Genomic DNA, 19,097 nt, shown 5'->3' with positions numbered 1-19,097 from the left:
ATCCTTACAAGCCCTCTCGACCACAGACGATTGTTCAGGCGGTCCCAGTATCCCAAGTTGGTAAGCCCTCGACATTGAAGGCGCAGCCACAACAGCAGTTTGTTCTCCTACAAACTCCACAGGCACAGCAACCCTCAACCTCCACAGCCATTATAACCTCCCCAGCCTTTAATCCCGCCTACGAAGCTAGGGAATCATTTCGTAGCTACAGTAGGCATGCGAGTAGTAGCAGGGCCAGAGGTGGCTCCCGGCTACGAGGTGGCTCAAGGGGTAGAGGTTTCCAAGGAGGCAGAGGGTACAAACCTGCAACCAACCAGTGAGAGCCCGCAGGTAGGAGGGAGATTATATCTCTTTCAGGACCATTGGACCTTCAGTCCTTGGGCCCACAGTATAGTCTCCAAGGGCCTGGGATGGAAGTGGAAGAAAGGGCCCCCCACCACCAATAAACTTCTTCCAGATCCCAACAACGGACCTGGTAGAATATACCAAGCTTCTCCTACAAAAGAAGGCCATAAAGAGAGTGAGGAGAATAAATTTCAAGGACGTCTGTTCACTGTGCCAAAGAAGGACTCGGACAAAAGAAGGGTGATTCTGGATTTGTCGAGGCTCAATTCATACATTCTTTGCGACAAGTTCCGTATGCTGATGGTCTCGCAGGTGCGGACCTTACTTCCCCGTGGGGCCGTCACCACCTCTATAGATCTTACAGACGCTTACTATCATGTCCCGATAGCAGGGAACTTCTCTCCGTACCTAGGTTTCAGGCTAGGAAACAAGGCTTACGCATTCAAAGTCCAGCCGTTCGGGCTCAACATCGCGCCCAGGATTTTCACCAAGTTAGGAGAGACGATAATCCAAGAACTAAGAACCAAAGGGATTATGTTGGTAGCCTACCTAGACGACTGGCTCATTTGGGCAGCCATTATCGAGGAATGCTGCAAGTCGACAGCCAAAGTAATAGAGCTCTTGGAGTTTCTGGGATTCCAGATAAACAAGGAAAAATCTCGGCTGGACCCGGCTTCCCACTTTTAATGGTTGGGAATCCAATGGGATCTAGTAAAGCACAAGCTATCCCTTCCACCCAGGAAGGCCAAGCAGATAGCAGTGGCTACCAAACAGTTCCTCAGGAACAAGAAGGCCTCTCGGCATGCCCAAAAGAGAATCCTCGGTTCGCTACAGTTCGCATCAATAACAGACATCCTACTGAGAGCCAGATTGAAAGATATCAATCGAGTCTGGAGGAAGAGAGCCAACATCAATCTCAGAGACAAGATTTCAGTAATTCCACCCATTTTAGCAAAGAGGCTTTGCCCATGGACGAAGCACAAGAACCTGACCAAGACAGTACCACTGCAATTCCCTCCGCCGTCTTTGACAATTCATACAGACGCGTCACTGAGTGGCTGGGGGGGATATTCACAATACAAGAAGGTTCAGGGGATATGGTCGGAGACGTTCCGCCAGTTCCACATCAATGTGCTAGAAGCTATGGCAGTCTTCCTGACCTTAAAACGACTAACTCCGGTCAGGAACATTCATGTGAGGATAGTCTCGGACAGTCTAGTGGTGGTACACTGCATAAACAGAGGAGGTTCCAGGTCAAGCAAAGTGAATCACATGCTGATCGCAATATTTTCTTTAGTGGCGAAAAGTCATTGGCACCTGTCAGCAACCCACCTGGCAGGAGTCAAGAATGTGATCGCGGACGCACTTTCCAGGACTACTCCACTAGAATCAGAGTGGTCCCTAGACAAGAATTCATTCCGGTGGATTTACAACCAAATCTCGGACCTTCAAGTAGACTTATTTGCCACAGAATCCAACCACAAGCTGCCATGTTATGTAACACCCAACCTGGACCCTCTAGCCTATGCCACAGATGCGATGACCATAGATTGGAACAACTGGCAGAAGATTTACCTATTCCCTCCGGTGAATTTTTTGATAAAGGTCCTGCACAAGCTACGATCCTTCACAGGACAAGTAGCATTGGTGGCACCCAATTGGCCGAAGAGCAACTGGTTTCCGCTTCTATAATTGAAGCTCCGACCCAAACGGATCCCACGCCCAAAACTGACACAGATAGTACAAACTCAAACTGTGTCAGCTTCCTCAAGAATTCTGAATGCCCTAACTTTATGGCCTTCATGAAGTTTGCAGCCCAAAAGGACGCGAGTATTGATCCACGTAACATTGTATTTATAGAATCAGATAAAAGAGATTCGACTCTCAGGCAATATGATTTGTCAGTAAAAAATTGGCCAAATTCCTGAAGGAATCAGAAGCTCACAAAATGACCACGAACCTGGCAATTTCGTTCTTCAGAACTCTCTTTGAGAAAGGCCTAGCCGCCAGTACCATGACAACAATCAAGTCAGCTTTGAAGAAAATTTTTCAGGTCGGCTTTAGTATTAACTTGTCAGATGCATACTTCTCCATTCCGAGAGCATGTGCCCGCCTAAGACCAACTGACCGCCCACATATGGTCACTTGGTTCTTGAATGATGTACTCAAATTAGCCTCAGACACTAATAATGAATCATGCTCGTATATGACCCTACTAAGAAAAACTTTATTCCTAATGGCTATGGCCTCAGGTGCCAGAATATCTGAACTCTCGGCTCTCTCAAGAAATCCAGACCACATAGAATTCCTCCCGTCAGGGGAAGTACTACCATCCCCAGACCAAAGGTTCCTGGCTAAGAATGAAGACCCACAGAATAGATGGGCTCCATGGAAAATCATCCCTCTAATACAGGACACATCATTGTGCCCTGTCACCACTCTTAGATCCTTCTTAGCCAGAACTTCCGCAACATCTTCAGGTCCCCTTTTCATTAGAGAGAAAGGTGGCACGATTTCTCTTAAAGGTATCAGACAACAAATACTCTACTTTAGTAAACAAGCCAACCCGGATTCAGTCCCACATGTCCATGATATCCGGGCAGTGGCTACCTCTATTAATTATTTTCAAAATATGAATTTCGAGGACCTGAAGAAATATACGGGTTGGAAATCTCCAGCAGTCTTGAAGCGCCACTATCTAAAAAACTTAGAAGCCCTTAAATTCCCAGCAATTGCTGCAGGGAGCATAGTCTCCCCCAAATAATGAATCCTATCATTCTTCTTACCCTTTTCTTTCCTAATACTCTCTCCTTCCTACCTGCCTCGCTCATATTCCCCACCAAACCTCTCTCCTCTGGGTTGGGAGGGCCTGGGCGTCATCCTGTCACCAAAACTTGTACATAGAATGTTTGGTCCCTGATTGTTCTATGGACCGACCTGTACATATCCCAGAAATGTGCTATTGTCTTGAATACCCTGTTCAGTTGTATGATATCATCATGTCATTACTAGTTCTAAGTCATAGTTTAAGTCTTAGTGTAAGTAGTAAGTAAGTACTAAGTTTAAATTTAAAGGGACCTAGTGTAAATATTAAGTGAGTAAATTTAAGTTGAATGAACCTTAGGTTTCATTAACCCCTTCCTTATAAAGACTACATAGTATCTAGTAAGCTTGGATGGGCATTCTCTGATACATTTTCACCGGCGAACACAGGTCGAACCCAGAAAAGGGATTTTGACGAAGGAAAAATATATTTCTTGGGGAAGACCTGTGTCGCCCGGTGAACCCATCCCTTCTGTTTAATTTCCCCACCCTTACACCAATCCAAGCCAGGGTGTCTAAAAATCCAGGATTGCAGATGGCGCTCGGGTCGGGTAGTAGTAGCGGTAGTGAGGGGGAGGGAGTGGCCGCTGCAACGGCTCTCTTCATGAGAGGGATTTTGGAAAGGAATCCTCTAATTGGCAGAAGACTTGTGAATAATGGCTTTCACTCGCCTTGAACTTTATACCCGACACCCTTAGGGTGCTCGCACAAGGGTAGTAACCTCAGCATACCATGCTAGCTTTTTCTCTCGTATATTTAGAATCTATTTATACTAGAAAAGTGAGTAGCAGGATCCTTTTCACCGGGCGACACAGGTCTTCCCCCAGAAATAGATTTTTCCTTCGTCAAAATCCCTTAAGAATGCCGTTATCAGTTTTCTCTTGGATGTTCTCTACAATTTTAGTCAGGTTGGCTATAAGGCCATCTGTCTGGCCAGTTCCTCTATCTTTTAGAAACGAGTCATTTCCTCCTTCCTGCACTATGACTGCACTTTTTACCTTGATTCTTTTTACTGCCTCAGCTATCTTCTTTGCTCCTGCACCTGGGTAAGAATTTACTTCTCTCTTACTTCTGTTTTTGGCAACAAATTTTAAGCCCTGCTCTTTTACTAACAAGTCTCCAATTAAGATTGTTTCCTCTTCTGGTTCTGAGAGCACAGCAAATCTATTCGTCGTGTTGATTCCTTTAGGGGGACAATTGTGTTTTCTGGCTGCTATCTGCTATCACTCTTCTACCAACAGCTCTCTTGTTTTTCTTTCTTAAGGTTTGTAACTTCTCTTTGAAGGTCTCCAATTTCCTTTTCCATCCTGTCTTCTCTTCTCTTGCCTTCAAGTTTGTCCTTTGTCAACTTTAGTTCCTTTGCTAATTCTTCTACTTCCCTCCTCAGTTTAGCTATCTCCTGTTCTTGTTGACATGAGAGACAGACACTGAGACTACCTAGCTTTGATGAGCATGCATCTTTGTAGTCTAGCACCACTTGTTAACACTGCATTTTGCATGTGTGTGCTTTAACTTTCACTTTTCTGGAGTCATCTTTGTGTCTTGGTTTCAATATTTCTACCTGTGCTTTTAATTCAGTATTCTTTCTATTGTGACTAGTTGAAAGGAAAAAGAGGGGGTGGTTGAGTACTCCCACAGTCGCCACATCCACTTATCCCTGGACAGTTTTTCATAGTTCGTCGCCAGGATACCTTTTATTGCTGCCACACTAACATACGGTCTCCCTGTTGTTAGATGATCCCAAACATGTCGCAGCTCCCAACTGAGCAACACAATTAGCCTAAGCAAATGATTTTCCACCAGGAGTGAACAGCAGCATCCTTTAAATTACTAAACTTCCAACAGCCATGAACAGCCAGAATCTTATGACCTGAATGCTTCTCCTCCAACCATGAAAATCCCCAAGGAATGGCCACACCAGCAGGCCCCATAAGTAGGAAGTTCCACAATCAATGTCACAGAAGCTCGTCTGGGGTTTTTAGTTGGCTAAGACTCCAACAAGGCACAAAAGCTCCACAACTTCAGAGCAGTTTAGCCTTCACTCACAGGGTAGTAGTTGCAGGGGTGGTCATTCATTACACGAAGGAGTGAGCTTAATGTGGCGCAATAGCAACACTCCATTTCTGCATCCCATTTGCCCCAGGATCCCTCCAATCCTGGTCTTTGGAAACCTGCAAGCATCTGCCCTGCATTATTTAAAGAGGTTCCAAAGCCTTTGTTCTGGCGCGTGAGGTAGCTGTAGCTCCTTATACTAATCTTATGTCTAAGTTTTATATATACAGGCAGTCCCCGGTTAATGACGGGTTTGGCTTACGACGTTCTGAGGTTAAGGCGCTTCTCAATTATATTCATCTGACATTATTTCCAGGGTTACGACTCATGTTCCAGGGTTACAACGCCTTCAACGCTGACCTGGCAGATGAAATATGACACCAAAAATGCAAAATAATCAATATTTGAGGTTTTTTTTGATGAAAAATGCAATAAGAATGCAGTTTACATAGTTTTCAATGCACCCAAAGCATTAAAAGTAAGGTTTTCTTAGGATTTTTCACGATGATCCGGCTCACGAAGATTTTCGGCTTATGACACGTCTCAAGAACAGAACCCCCGGCATAACCCGGGGACTGTCTGTACATTTTTGTTTTATTAAAGATGTATAAGGAAGAAATCCTTGTAGTCGCAAGATGAAATAACTGAGAGAGAGAGAGAGTGTAATGTTAAGGTGGTAGGAAGGTGGTTTGAATGGAAGTAAAATAGAAGATTTAAAAGAGGTCTCGGGGATGAAGGGACGCTGCAAAAAACCCATACGTATTGCCTACTGTGCACTGCAAAAGGTGGATTGCAGGCATTACTTCCCCTAGAGAGAGAGAGAGAGAGAGAGTATATTATGTGTTCTTTTCCCTTTCTGTTACCGAGAGCTTTTGCTGACTCATGATCGTAGATGCTAGACTAAGCATAGCCAACATGACCCAACTCCCTGCATACACCAACACTCACTCAGATAAAAAAAAAAGTGAAACACTTGGAGCCATATATTCCCCTTTAAACTAATCCCTTGTAAATGCAGTTGAAATCCATACCTCATAATAAAAAAATAAAGAAACTTATTACATTTTGCTCCCCTGAAGAAAAACTATGCATGGCAATTAAAAGCAAACCTCTAAACTGTCCCTTCAATCCCACAAAGAAAACAAAATATGCAAGTGAGAAAATTATTAACACAATAATAAGAAAAGTGAAAAGAAATACTGACACTTACGTCTCCATTAAGGAACAACATGAAACACCTTAAACACACTTAGACCGTCTGTTCACTGCATTAGCACATATCTGATCACACATGCACCCCCTGATTTCTATAAACTGATGACAACCCTCTTGTATGTGCGAACGATGACCTCAAATATATAATCTCTAACCCCCAGGGAAATTACAGTAACCACACCGTACTATTTATAACACATGTCATATTAACATATTCTTTGAAACACCACTGCCATAGAAGGCAGATTCCTCGATGGACAGATATGCTGACTCCAACCTAAAACACCTTGTCAGTGATAGAGTGACAATTGCCATAAGTCCTAACTATAATCCCTTTTCCTAATATCAACAAGATTTCCTAACTCCTATGCATCCCCCCATTCTCTTCAGGAACGTAATCCATAGGCCTGATTGCCTTTCATGACTGCCAGCAATCTGTTACAAGGGTCTAATTGACCCTGTTTAATTAAAAAGAGAGAAATCAGTAATTGATAACATACCCTACCTTGAAGAGTCCACCACCAACGGGCATCTCTGCAGCTAAATTGATTTATTAGATCTAGGCTAAAAACCAAACTCTGGGATACAGAAGTACTAACATGAAAAACAAGAAAAGTGCATTGAAAATCTCAAAACCATGAAACACAGTTACTCCTCTGATAGTTTTCTTGATTAGAAAAAAAAGTCACACTAGCTCATTATCAAAAATCCCATCAGTATTTTCCCAAACAAAATTGTCAATTTGAGAATTAATTTTCTTTAGGGACAAACCGAATCCATCTACTTGATGGCTCTTCTGTGTGCTTCCCCTTGGGCTTTCCTCACTGGTAATCACTAAGAGTGCAGTCTAATGCCCCAAGTTGCTCACTCAGTATCGGAATATATTACGTTTCACGTGCCCTAATGGGCGTATGAATGCACACATGCTAGTCTTCTCACGGCTCTGATGTTTGTAGGTATAAATACAGTAAATTCTTCTGGAACCTTCCATGAACACACCGTTTGACACGAACAGACGTACACAACTGCATTTTTCTGACGTCACAATCACATGACAGTAGCTGGGTCAACTTGCGCAGCCATGCTCTCATCTCTGAAGTCCGAGTGTTTTGCTTTTTCATCCAATGACCCAAAGTATTTGCTGGTATCTTAAGTTTCCATAACACTTGAGACCTGTGTTGTTGCACATTCCAATCTGTTGGCGACAAAGTCCATTGCAGCCTAATTTTAATTATTATCATTATTTCATACTTTCTCCAGAAAAATCCTCGAATCCAGAACCTCGAATAGGCAGGGGTCCTCTGTATTGTTACTCTGAAACTCGTGATTAGAGTGTATTGTGTAAAGTGTGGTTATTGAGTAATGCTTAAATTTTTTGTATGTCTTACAGGCACATATTGGAAAAGTAAAGCTCAACCTTTTGAATACTCATTTGGAAAGCACTGCAGAGTTTACTAAGCAGCGCCAGGAGCAGATGAAGATGTGTTTTGCTAAGATGAAGTCTGCCTCATCAGAAATGACAACAATATTTGGTGGTGATTTAAATGCAAGAGATAAGGAGGTAAATTATGAAAAGTGTCTTAATCCATAAAGTTTTGTGAATGAGAGCAGGCACATTGGTATAAAGTTTTAGCAGTAATTTGGATTGCTGCTGTGTAATACACTGCCCCTCTTCATGTAACTAGAAAGATATGATCCTTTTTTGCTGTTATTTTTATCTGTAAAATTATATTGCTGTTTCTCTCTTGATTTAACTCTGAAGATATGATCCTTTTGTGTTATTTTTATCTGTAAAATTATATTGCTGTTTCTCTCTTGATTTAACTCTGAAGATATGATCCTTTTGTGTTATTTTTATCTGTAAAATTATGTATTGCTGTTTGTTCATGCTTGATTTGTCAGAAATAGTTAATGAATATTTTCAGTTTTTGATAACCAATGATCTCCCGAGTTTTCTTTTTGCAATAGGTGGCAGTAACAATAATTCCTGGTGTAAGTGACTTATGGGAAACCTGTGGTAGAAGACCGGAATGCAGATGGACTTGGGATACACAGAGGAACACAAACAAAGAGGTATTCACATCTATTTAGGCACTTTGTACAGTAAACTCCAAATACAACAAACTTCTACTGTACAGTCGACCCCCGTATTCGCGTTCTCCGCATTCGCGGACTCACACATTTGCGTATTTCTCTTGGGAATGTTTCCCCGCATTATTCGCAGGAAATTCTCACATTCGCGGTATTTTTCTATGAGAAATATCCACAAATTCCTGGTTTTTTTATCAATTTCATCGTAAAATGCACTTTTTGTGATAAAAATATTAAAAAAACCAAGTATGAAAATTTTTAGTGGTTTTTCTTGAGTTTTAACCAACAAAATAGGCTGTTTTTAGCATTTTTATAGGGGTTCCAAACATTCGCGGGTTCTAACTATTCACGGGGGGGGTCTGGTATGCATCCCCCGTGAATACGGGGGTGACCACTGTAATTTTATTCATGACCAATTTAAGAACCAAAATTTAGACTTGATAGATTTTTAACATAGGGACAGATTTAGTAAATCATGCCTGATCAGGTGAGAAACTGATGTTATACAGTAGGGGAACTGAGTTATTACAGGCCCTTATGGTGGTTTATAATTTGGTAAGATGTCATGATTATCATTATTTTAATACATAATAAGATGATAATAGATCAATATAATAATGTACAGTATAAATGGAGTCTGTAAGTGAAATAGTGGTACCTCGACATACGAAAGTCCCAGCTTACGAAAAATTCAAGTTACGAAAGCAAATACGAAGATTTTTTTTGGCTCTACATACGAAAATAGTTCAGGTTACGAAGGGTTGTTGCTGTAAAGTCCCAAGATTCGCCCGGACCGCCGAGAACAGTTTTAAAACTCGTGCGCTGCCAACTGAGTAGACTCGCCACCATCCTCCCGCTCTCCCATTGGTTCCTGATGCTAATCACCGCTGTAAGATCCTGCTCTCCTATTGGTCAGCATCTACCCCATGTGCTTTATGTATCCTATTGGTAAAAGGATGCTGTAAATTGAAAAACTTATTCATGCAATACATTTAATAAAAAAAACATTAGGTAAAGATAGAATAAAGAATAGAAATAAATGGTTATTATACTGTTTGGTAGTTTCAGTAGTTAAAGAGAGATAATAAAACTGTGTGCTAGGTAAAAGTGGTTGCTTGGCGATCGTTCGGTACTCATAGTGCTGAACGTAAACAAAAGGTTGGAAGCTTTTTTTGTTTGTTTTTGTATTATAGTTAATGATTATAGTTAATGATTAATTAATTATTATTTGCAATGAGTACATACTGATTATTTATACATTTTATTGGCATACTCTAAGCTTTTAGCTTTTTAGGTTTAGATGTCAGAATCATAGACTAGGCTACAGTAGCAACTGCTAACATAGGCTATGCTTATTGCTAAGGGATATATGCTAAAGTGCTAATATATGCAGTAAAAATGGGGTTGAACATTACATGCAGTTGAATATTACTCAAGTATGTACAGTACTTTGCCTTTTTGGAGTCATATTTCTTCTGTCGGATCAGTGTCGTAACCCTAGAACATGTGTTGTAAGCCTGGAAATAATTTACTGGGGTGTTTTTGTAAGGATTGGAGCAAATTAGGCAATTTACATGTAAAATGTGGTTCAGATACGAAAAATCAGGTTACAAAGGCTGCCTCGGAATGGATTAATTTTGTATCCTGAGGTACTACTGTAATGTTTTATTGGTGTTTTGCTGTGTTTATATTAATATTGATATTTTAAAATTTGTAAATCATTGTAACAAGTATATACGTACGCATGCACTCGTTTGTATGTGTCGTGAACTTCTTGGAGTTTTAGTTTTGTATTTTTATGTTTATGATTCAGTAATTCATATTTCATTAAAGAATATGTACAGTACTGAGAAATCTCACTAAACTGTCAACTCAAACTGACACACACTGTAAGTCTCATCCATTCCCTCCTCAGGCTTATCTTTATTGCACGCTTGATTAACCATCTCTACCCTAACACCAACCCCTCTATTATGTAGTCCTTGGCCTTCCCCTTCTTTCCCTTTCTTTACCTTCTTCCGCTTTCTTCCATACTCAACCAAAACTAATTGCTGATCCCTCAAATCCATTTGCCCACTGATGCTCGGCTCATAATTATTCACTTTCAACCACTCACTCATTGCATTCTCATGGACATACTGTAGCACATCCCTCCACCTGCGGAGCTGGGTATGGTGTGCCCCGACTTCATCCATACCCCCATCCACTCACGACTTCCCCAAAACATAACCCACTTGGTCCCACTTCCAAAATTTCAAAAGGCCCCTCAAACTTTCCCATCATCTTATTCACATTCATTCTTCCCTTCTCAACCACCTCTTTCAACACTTTATCCCCAATCCTAAAACTTTCAAACCTCCCTCTTGCTCTCCTCCACAAATCCCGATCACTCTCTGATAAACCCAACCTCGGCCTAATAATTCTCTCAAAATTCAACACATACTTTCAGGATGACATACCTTCTGCAACATGGCATTGTATACCCACACTGCACGCCCCACATGTATATCCCAATCATTATCACACTATCATTCACAAAATCTCAGTCAACGACTTAACAGTCCTTTCAGCCAAACAATTTGCACTGGGCATATAAGGAGTAGAATAAAGTGTACAATACCCCATTCCCTCAACATTCTCACAGGCTTACACACACATCAGTAACATCACTTGGCTCACCATTCGCGCGACAGTCCCACTCCTCTTATCTTTGAAAGGAACCACATATGCAAATTTGCTCATTTTATCCACCATTACAATCATTCCCACGTCCTCTCGCAGTCCTTGGTAAAGAAACATTGTCAGTCACAAGCATTTCAAATGGCTCTTTCATTTGAAGTCACAACACGGGCGGACTTGATACACACACTGATACTTTCCACTCTGTCATTCTTCACATGTAACGGCTACAGCCACACAAATCTTACTTAACCCTGCGCATATAATCTCTCACTCATGCATTCCCATAACTTATTCTTCCCCATAACTTATTCTTCCCCATAACTTATTCTTCCCCATGTGCCCAAATTGATTGTGGACTTACAGGCACATACTCATTGCTGATTCATTGGAAAACACCAGCACGTACACTCCCCTGTCATACATTCCTCCCTAGTGCAAAAAGTACACTACATTTTTGCACACTACAAACCATCTTGCAACCCTCTTGCATACCTCCAACTCACACGGCCAATCTTCCACACGCACTCCTCCCAAAATGCATTCTCGCAACTTACTTATCTCCAAGCACCTATCTTGCATTTCCCCAATTTCTTCTTCACTCAACAAATCAATCTCATTTCTAGCAATATCAATCATATCCACAAAGTTTGCTACAAATACACTGCTATCTTGAATCCTTGCTATCTTACTACTCCCTTTACTAAGAACCCCGTTCCCTATGTCTACACTTACACCATGCATCCTAAAAAAATCTATCCCAATTAAAAACCAGCTGGCATATCATCTTCCCCGATGACTATAAAGCTATGTACCACTTCCAGCCCCCCTAACCTCATTTTCAGCTGTACCTCTCCCCATAATAAAACACTTCCCTGTCCTGACCCATGTATTCTTACACTTGTATACTGCCTTTTCACTTCCCAATTGCATCTCTCAAGTTCATTTACCACTGACCCACTTACTAAGGAAACCTGTCCCCCCGTATCAACTAAGCTACAGTACCCAATATCATTTACTCTTACAAACGTCACCATTTTCCCTTGGGTTCATGCATACACACATTCACTACCTCATCGACCTGGTTATCCATACCACAAGTATCCTCACCACGTTCCCCCTCAGTTATCTCCCTACTTTCATACCTCTGATTTACATCCCCTTCACAAACCCCTTGGCTAACTAATAAACTACAACCATGTTCCCTATACTGAATTCTCAAAACCCCATGCTCACTATTTGCAGTTAGCTTTCCTCTATACTCAATTGGTCTGTCCCACCCAAAATACAAAAACACTTCAACCCCAAACAACTCTGCTACCGCTAACAACAACCACGACAACATCTCCTCTTCCCCACCTTTCTCCTCCATACATGTCCCTTCCTTCTGCACATCACTCATCAACATTACTCGCAGCTCATATGCATTCTCAGGCACTCCCTCAACCAGACCCTTACTCTCCAAATCTTTCAGTGCCAAAAACAAACCCTCACAAACTCTGTCATCTCCCACAAAGTCGCTTTTCCTGAGATCGTCATCCTTACCATGCATCCTTGACATCGTATCTGCAATCACATTTTTACTCCCCGGTACATACACCAACTTAAAATCAAACTCACACAAATCTTCGATCATCCTCACAGCCCTAGCATTCATCTTTATTTCTTAATCTTATACACTAATGGCTGATGGTCCGTCCTTATAACAAATTTTATCCCATACAAAACACTTTTAACGCTTTCACACAAAATCCTTATAGCTGCAAGCTCTTTCTCAACCACCTAGTACTTTTGCTCTGCTTTATTAAAGGCCTTACTCACATATGCTATCACTCTCAATTGCTCTTCCCCATTCACCTCTTGCAACTGCACTAAACATCCCCCCATACTAAACTTACTAGCATCTGTATAGAGCTCAAGCCTACTCACATCCTCGCCATAATCTGGGAAAGCCAGGTGATATCCCTTGCAGCCTCCTCTTTCAGTCTCTCAAACGCTCTCTCCATTCACTCATCCCACTTCAATTTAGTGCAGTTTCTCTTCCCTGTCCATTCACTCAGTGGCTTTCGTATCCCCAAACAGTCCCTAACAAACTTCCTTCCAAACTAAGCAATCCCAAAAAAACCTTAAACTCACTCACAGTCCGAGGACGTGGAAATTCTCTTACATTTTGTACAAACTTTTCACTTCCTTACACCACTTGCACTCATATGGCCAAGAAATTGCACCTCCCCCGCCAACCACGTACATTTCTCAAGCTTCACTTTCCCTCCAACCTCTTCCAAGTGCTCTAGTACTTTCCCAAGCAACTCCATATTCTCTTCAACAGTTTTATCTGCAATCAAAATATCATCTATAAACAGTCACCTTCTTTCTATCAAACCCAGCCAAAACTACATTAATTGCCCTCTGGAAGGCAGCAGATGCATTAGCCAAACCAACTCTGCAGTTTAAACTGGTAGTGGCAGCTGCCACTTGAAAAAGCTGTAACAGGTCTGCTCCCCTCCTTAAGAGGCATCTGATAATAACCCCTTATCTGGTCTAATTTGGTAAACACCCTCATCCCATGCATGTTGTACACACAATCAGACACCACATTCTTCAGAAATCACTCCTTCACAGTTGCTTCATTCATTCTTATGTAATCTACACGCTCCACAAACTTCCATCCAGCTTTCGTACAGGGACTATGGGGCTATTCCTGGCACTCTCACTCCTCCCTATCACTCCCACTGTCTCAAGTTCCTCACACTGCTCCTCAATCTCTCGTGCGATAGGTAGGGCAAAGTGTCAGAGATATTGATATGTGGGGGTATCGTCTTCTAAAACTATTTTAAATTCCAGTAGCTTAGACCCCTAAAATCCTCGTCGCCACAGCTCAACACACTCCACTTATTCCACAACATCCACATCAATGACTCCCTGTCTCCATCACTAACATTTCCATCCACCCTAACTCTTTCTCTCAACTCATCACACTTCCAACTATCACCTTTCACTCTACCTGTCATCACCCGTCGCATCCTAACGTGCCTTTCGTCGTCCGCATTCACCAACGTGTATAACAAGCCTAAACACTCACCCTCACGTAGACCCCGCATTCGCTTCTTCCTAGCATTCGGCAACAAGGCCACAAAAACCTGAGGATTCTCCATGTCTAAGACCCTGTCTTACATATGCACACTCGCTCTTACCAACTTGTTCACATCCACACCTTCAACCACATATTCACACTTGTCCCAGTTGGCAATCCCGAGATTACCTGGCCATGCAACTTTCACATTTAACAACTTCCCCCGACCTCACACAGCACTTTCATACTCTTCTGCAACCAACGGCACCCCTTTCCATATGTTACTGTCTACCCCTCCATCCCTGTCCAAGTACAACTCCCCACGTACATTCCCTTTCATCTACAACTCAATGATGTTTGCCCTCAGATGGACCACCATCCCCCACTTCTTCAAGAACCTATACCTTAGCAACATATCACACTTATCATTCATTCCTTCGACCACACAAAAGTGACTTTCATCCATCACTACTCCCTCGATTTCTATACTTTCACGCAATATTCCCACCACAGGCATACCTAAATTCCCTATTGCTCGTACCTCCCCTTTACACTTCCTAAACTCACACTCACTCCACAACTTATCACATCCATTTTTAAAAAGAACATTAACAGTGCAGCCGGTATCAATCAAAGCAACTAAACACACCCCTTTGCACCTTACTTTTACACTCATGCATTCATGGGCTCTATCCCCGAACCCTTCTTGTAACAATCCTTCCCGCACATGCATCACCCCTACTGCCTGCACACTAGAGGACCCACCCAACTGAATCCCCGTAACACCTAGTTTCCCAAATTCCCAGCCTGACTCATCCTCTTCCACCTACACACACTTGCTATATGACCTTCCATTCCACATTCAGCACTGCCCACACCTATAACATTTAATTTGTTCATGAAACTTACCTGTCAGATATATATATAGCTGTATTTCCCGAAGTCGACAGAAATTAAAAAACTTACGACACACGTAGTGGGAGTCAGGTGGTTGTTAGTACCAGTACCCATTCCCGCCGCTGGGAGGCGGGTATCAGGAACCATTCCCATTTTCTATTCATAATTTTTCTGTCGCCGGTGTTGTAAACAACAGTTTTCAGCACCTTCGTCTTGAATTTAGGAAACTTGACTACTATAAGTACCCCTTTTTGATTTTTTGGTATCTTGACTTTTGGATCGGTGGCTAGGCACACGTTAATTGTGGATTTGATTGATTTTGGCTTGATTTCTCTTTAAATAAGATGTCTGGTTCTAGTTCGGCTAGCGCCAGGTTTTGCACCAAGAGTGAATGTCGAGTAGGCTACTGAAAGCATCAGTAGACCCTCATACTTTGTGTAAGAGTTGCAGGGAGCATGATTGTATGTATGAAAGTCGCTGCAAGGAATGTGAGTGTCTTTCAGATTCTGGATGGAGAGCGTATGAGTCCTATCTTCGTAAGCTTGAACGGGATAGGTTAAGGAGGTCTTCCTCCAGGAGCGTTTCAGGTAAACGTCAGGAAGTTAATGTTTCTCCTACTAACACTCCTTTAATCGCTACTACTCCTAACCCTGTAGTGTTACCTTCGGGCCCTGAAACAGTGTCTGTGGAGGGTAATACCCTTACGTTAATCTTAGAGTCGATTTGTAATTTAGAATCTAAAGTGCTCGCCTTAGAAGGCAAAAGTGAAGGTGCAAAGTGCAGTGACAGTGCTCCTTCGTTTGTGGAGGGTGCGTCAGATCGGCCCCATTTCGCCTCTAGGCCTAGACCGCTGCCGGACTCCCAGGTTTCAGGGAGAGGGCATGTCGAAAGCCGCAGGAGGGTTACGGGGAACGCCCACCGATCTGACGTGCCTTCGGCAGTATCTGTAGACCGCTACCCAGACTGCCAAGGAGCGTGCACGTGCACGTCTCCTCAAAGAGTGTTTCTCTTCTTCAGAGGCTTCCTCCCCGCACAAGGGGTGGAGCTCTCAGTCAGTTTCACGCCCGCTGAAAAGGAGCGTTGGTGATCGTGACGCTTCACGTCCAGTTTTTGCTCTCGAGCGGCGATCTTCGCCTGAGAGTGTGTTCGCAGCCTTCCCGCCACAGAAGAAACGTAAAGAGTCATCTGATGATGACTTTTTCGAGCGCCCCAGTCGCTCCCGAGCGCGTTCTGCGGCAGTTCCTGGGAGAAGGAAGAAGGCGTCCCCTCGCCCCTCGCCTTCTCACAGGATCAGCCCGTCTCCTGACAGGGAATCTTCTCCTACTGAGAAGATCCTGCGCTCGTTGCAGCAACAACTTGCTGATGCTCTTTCTAAGAGAGGGACGCAACCACGTCCTCGGAGAAAGGATGACAGTCTACCAGTGAAGAGATCTAGAAGGTCTCCCTCTCCTTCTCCCGCTCGTCTCTCTCTCCACTTTCGTCACCTGCTAGAGTTTGTGCGGCTCCCCAGCGGCTCTCTAGAGGACGCAAAGAGGAAGTTTCACGCTCTTCGCATGAAGCGGTATTACCCGCTCGTAAGCTTGCTGTGCGAGAGCTCGATATTTGCGTGGACGCTTCGGTGCAAGTACATGATCTTGACGCTCGGTCGGACGCCAAGCGAGCGCCAGTGACAACTAAGAGTGCACCAGCGGAAGCGGAGCGTGCGCGAGATGTTAAGCGCGCTTTAGTGAACGTCATACGTGCGCCAGTGGACGCCAAGCGTGCGCCAGCGGACGCCAGCAGCGCGCGAGTGGACGCCAATCCTGCGCCAGTAGCAGCCAGGCGGGCGCCAGTGGACGCCAGGTGCGCGCCAGTGGACGCCAGGTGTGCGCCAGCGGACGCTCGGGTGGACGCGGATGTGGAATTTCGTCGTCACCCACCTGTTTTTGAGGATCCTTTGCAAGTTACTTCGGGACTTAGAGAGGCAACCGGAGTTACTATTAAAGAGTCAGCTTTGCCTTCCACTTCACAGCAACGCTCCTCTTGGAAACTTAGACCGGATAGTCTTGGTTCAGCCTTACTTCCTCCGACTTCACCTGTGTCGGAAGCAGAGGTTAGCGACGCTTCGGTTGAAGTTGATGATGAGAAACCGTTGGCTGCGGTCTCTTCTGACTACCAGGTATTGACCCGCCTTCTTCAATCGGAGTTTGGAGATACTTTTCATCCTGAAGCTCCTTGCTCTCCTCCCTCTCAACTTTCTTCTTCCAAGATCAATAAAATCTCGGCATTTGTCAGAATGAAGAAGTCTCTTTCGACAAAGAGGGCTCTTCGTAAAGTCCATGACTGGATGGAGAAAAGGAAGTCTCAGGGAAAGACCTCATTTGCTCTTCCACCTTCAAGACTTAGTGGGAAAGCAGGCATATGGTACGAGACGGGAGAAGACGTAGGTATTAGACTTCCCTCGTCAGCCCAAGGAGACTTCGCAAGCATTGTGGATGCCTCGAGGAGGTCTCACCTGTCCTCTTCGAAAGTTTCCTGGTCTACTACGGAAATGGACCACCACCTTAAAGGCCTCTTTCGAAAGGTCTTTAACTTTCTAGATTGGTGTCTGGGAGTTCTGGATGCCAAGTCTAGGAGTTCCGACTCGATTAGCCTGGGGGAGCTGTCCAGCGTAATGTCGTGTATGGACAAGGCTGTCAGAGATGGTTCGGAGGAGCTAACAGCTCACTTTTGCACAGGGCTCTTGAAGAAGAGATCCCTGTTTTGCAATTTCACAGCTAAATCCGTCTCTCCGTCACAAAAGGCAGATTTGCTCTTTGCTCCTTTTTCGGATCATCTCTTCCCCAGGCTATGGTTAAAGACATTGCTACCAGTCTCCAGGAGAAGGCCACGCAAGATCTCCTCGCACAATCTTCAAGGAGACCTGCGGTACCTTCGTCATCGGGAGTTTCGATTCTCAAGAAATCGAAGCCCTTTCGAGGTAGTTCTTCCTCAGACCAGCCTCTCGAGGAAGAGGCACTTCCAGAGGCAGAGCCACTGCGCTTGCCAAGAACAAGAAGTGAGACAGAAGTCCTTCAGTCACCGGTTGGAGCCAGGCTTCAGCTGTTTGCGCAAGCCTGGGAAGAGAGAGGTGCGGACAAATGGTCCTTAGACATCATAAAGAAGGGTTACCGGATCCCGTTCCTGAAACCCCCCGCTGTCTATGACACCCAGGGATATGTCACCTTCTTATCGGGGAGAAAAGCAACAAGTGCTATACGATCTGCTAGATCAGATGATTGTGAAACATGCCGTAGAACAGGTTTCCGACCTGAACTCCCCCGAATTTTACAATCGACTGTTCCTGGTGCCAAAGTAGTCGGGGGAATGGCAACCGGTACTTGATGTCAGCAGCCTGAACGTCTTTGTCATCAAGCAGAGGTTCAAGATGGAGACACCTCAGTCAGTGATGGGAGCCTTAAGACCGGGGGATTGGATGGCTTCACTAGATCTCCAGGACGCGTATTTTCACGTCCCCATCCACCCCCAGTCGAGGAAATACCTGCGGTTTGTCCTGAAAGGAAAAGTGTTTCAATTCAGGGCTCTCTGCTTCAGACTCAGCACTGCTCCGATGGTATTCACCCTACTGATGAAGAACATTGCGAGGTGGCTTCATCTTTCCAAAGTCAGGATCTCTCTCTACCTGGACGACTGGCTCATACGAGCCTCCTCGAAAGACCGGTGTCTGGAGGACCTTCACACGACCTTGTCTTTAACGAAGTCCCTGGGGCTTCTTGTAAACCTCGAAAAGTCACATCTGACCCCTTCTCAGTCCTTAGTCTATCTGGGGATTCAGATGGACTCAGTGGCTTTTCAGGGCTTTTCCGTCCCGCCCGGGGCGAACAACTAGATTGCCTAAGCAAAGTTGTCAGCCTTTCTGGGGAAAGAATCATGCTCGGTGAGG

At 43.9% G+C, this 19,097-nt stretch overlaps 1 protein-coding gene across 4 annotated transcripts in view; it reads left to right on the top strand.

Moving 5' to 3' along the window:
• The window catches only part of LOC135222607 (tyrosyl-DNA phosphodiesterase 2-like), a 167,068-nt gene that overhangs the window by 87,010 nt on the left and 60,961 nt on the right, over positions 1 to 19,097 (top strand). For all 4 annotated transcript variants that reach the window (XR_010316298.1, XR_010316297.1, XM_064260700.1 and 1 more), the window contains exons 6-7: positions 7,826 to 7,996; positions 8,404 to 8,508. Coding sequence is in view for 2 of the 4 variants with exons in the window: in XM_064260700.1 (XP_064116770.1) it covers positions 7,826 to 7,996; positions 8,404 to 8,508 (276 nt within the window). In the remaining 2 variants the exon portion in view is untranslated. The remainder of the gene's footprint in view (positions 1 to 7,825; positions 7,997 to 8,403; positions 8,509 to 19,097) is intronic.

Source organism: Macrobrachium nipponense, chromosome 8 (assembly GCF_015104395.2).
Source record: "Macrobrachium nipponense isolate FS-2020 chromosome 8, ASM1510439v2, whole genome shotgun sequence".
Lineage (NCBI taxonomy): Eukaryota > Metazoa > Arthropoda > Malacostraca > Decapoda > Palaemonidae > Macrobrachium > Macrobrachium nipponense.
This window is presented reverse-complemented; position numbering and strand designations above follow the sequence as displayed.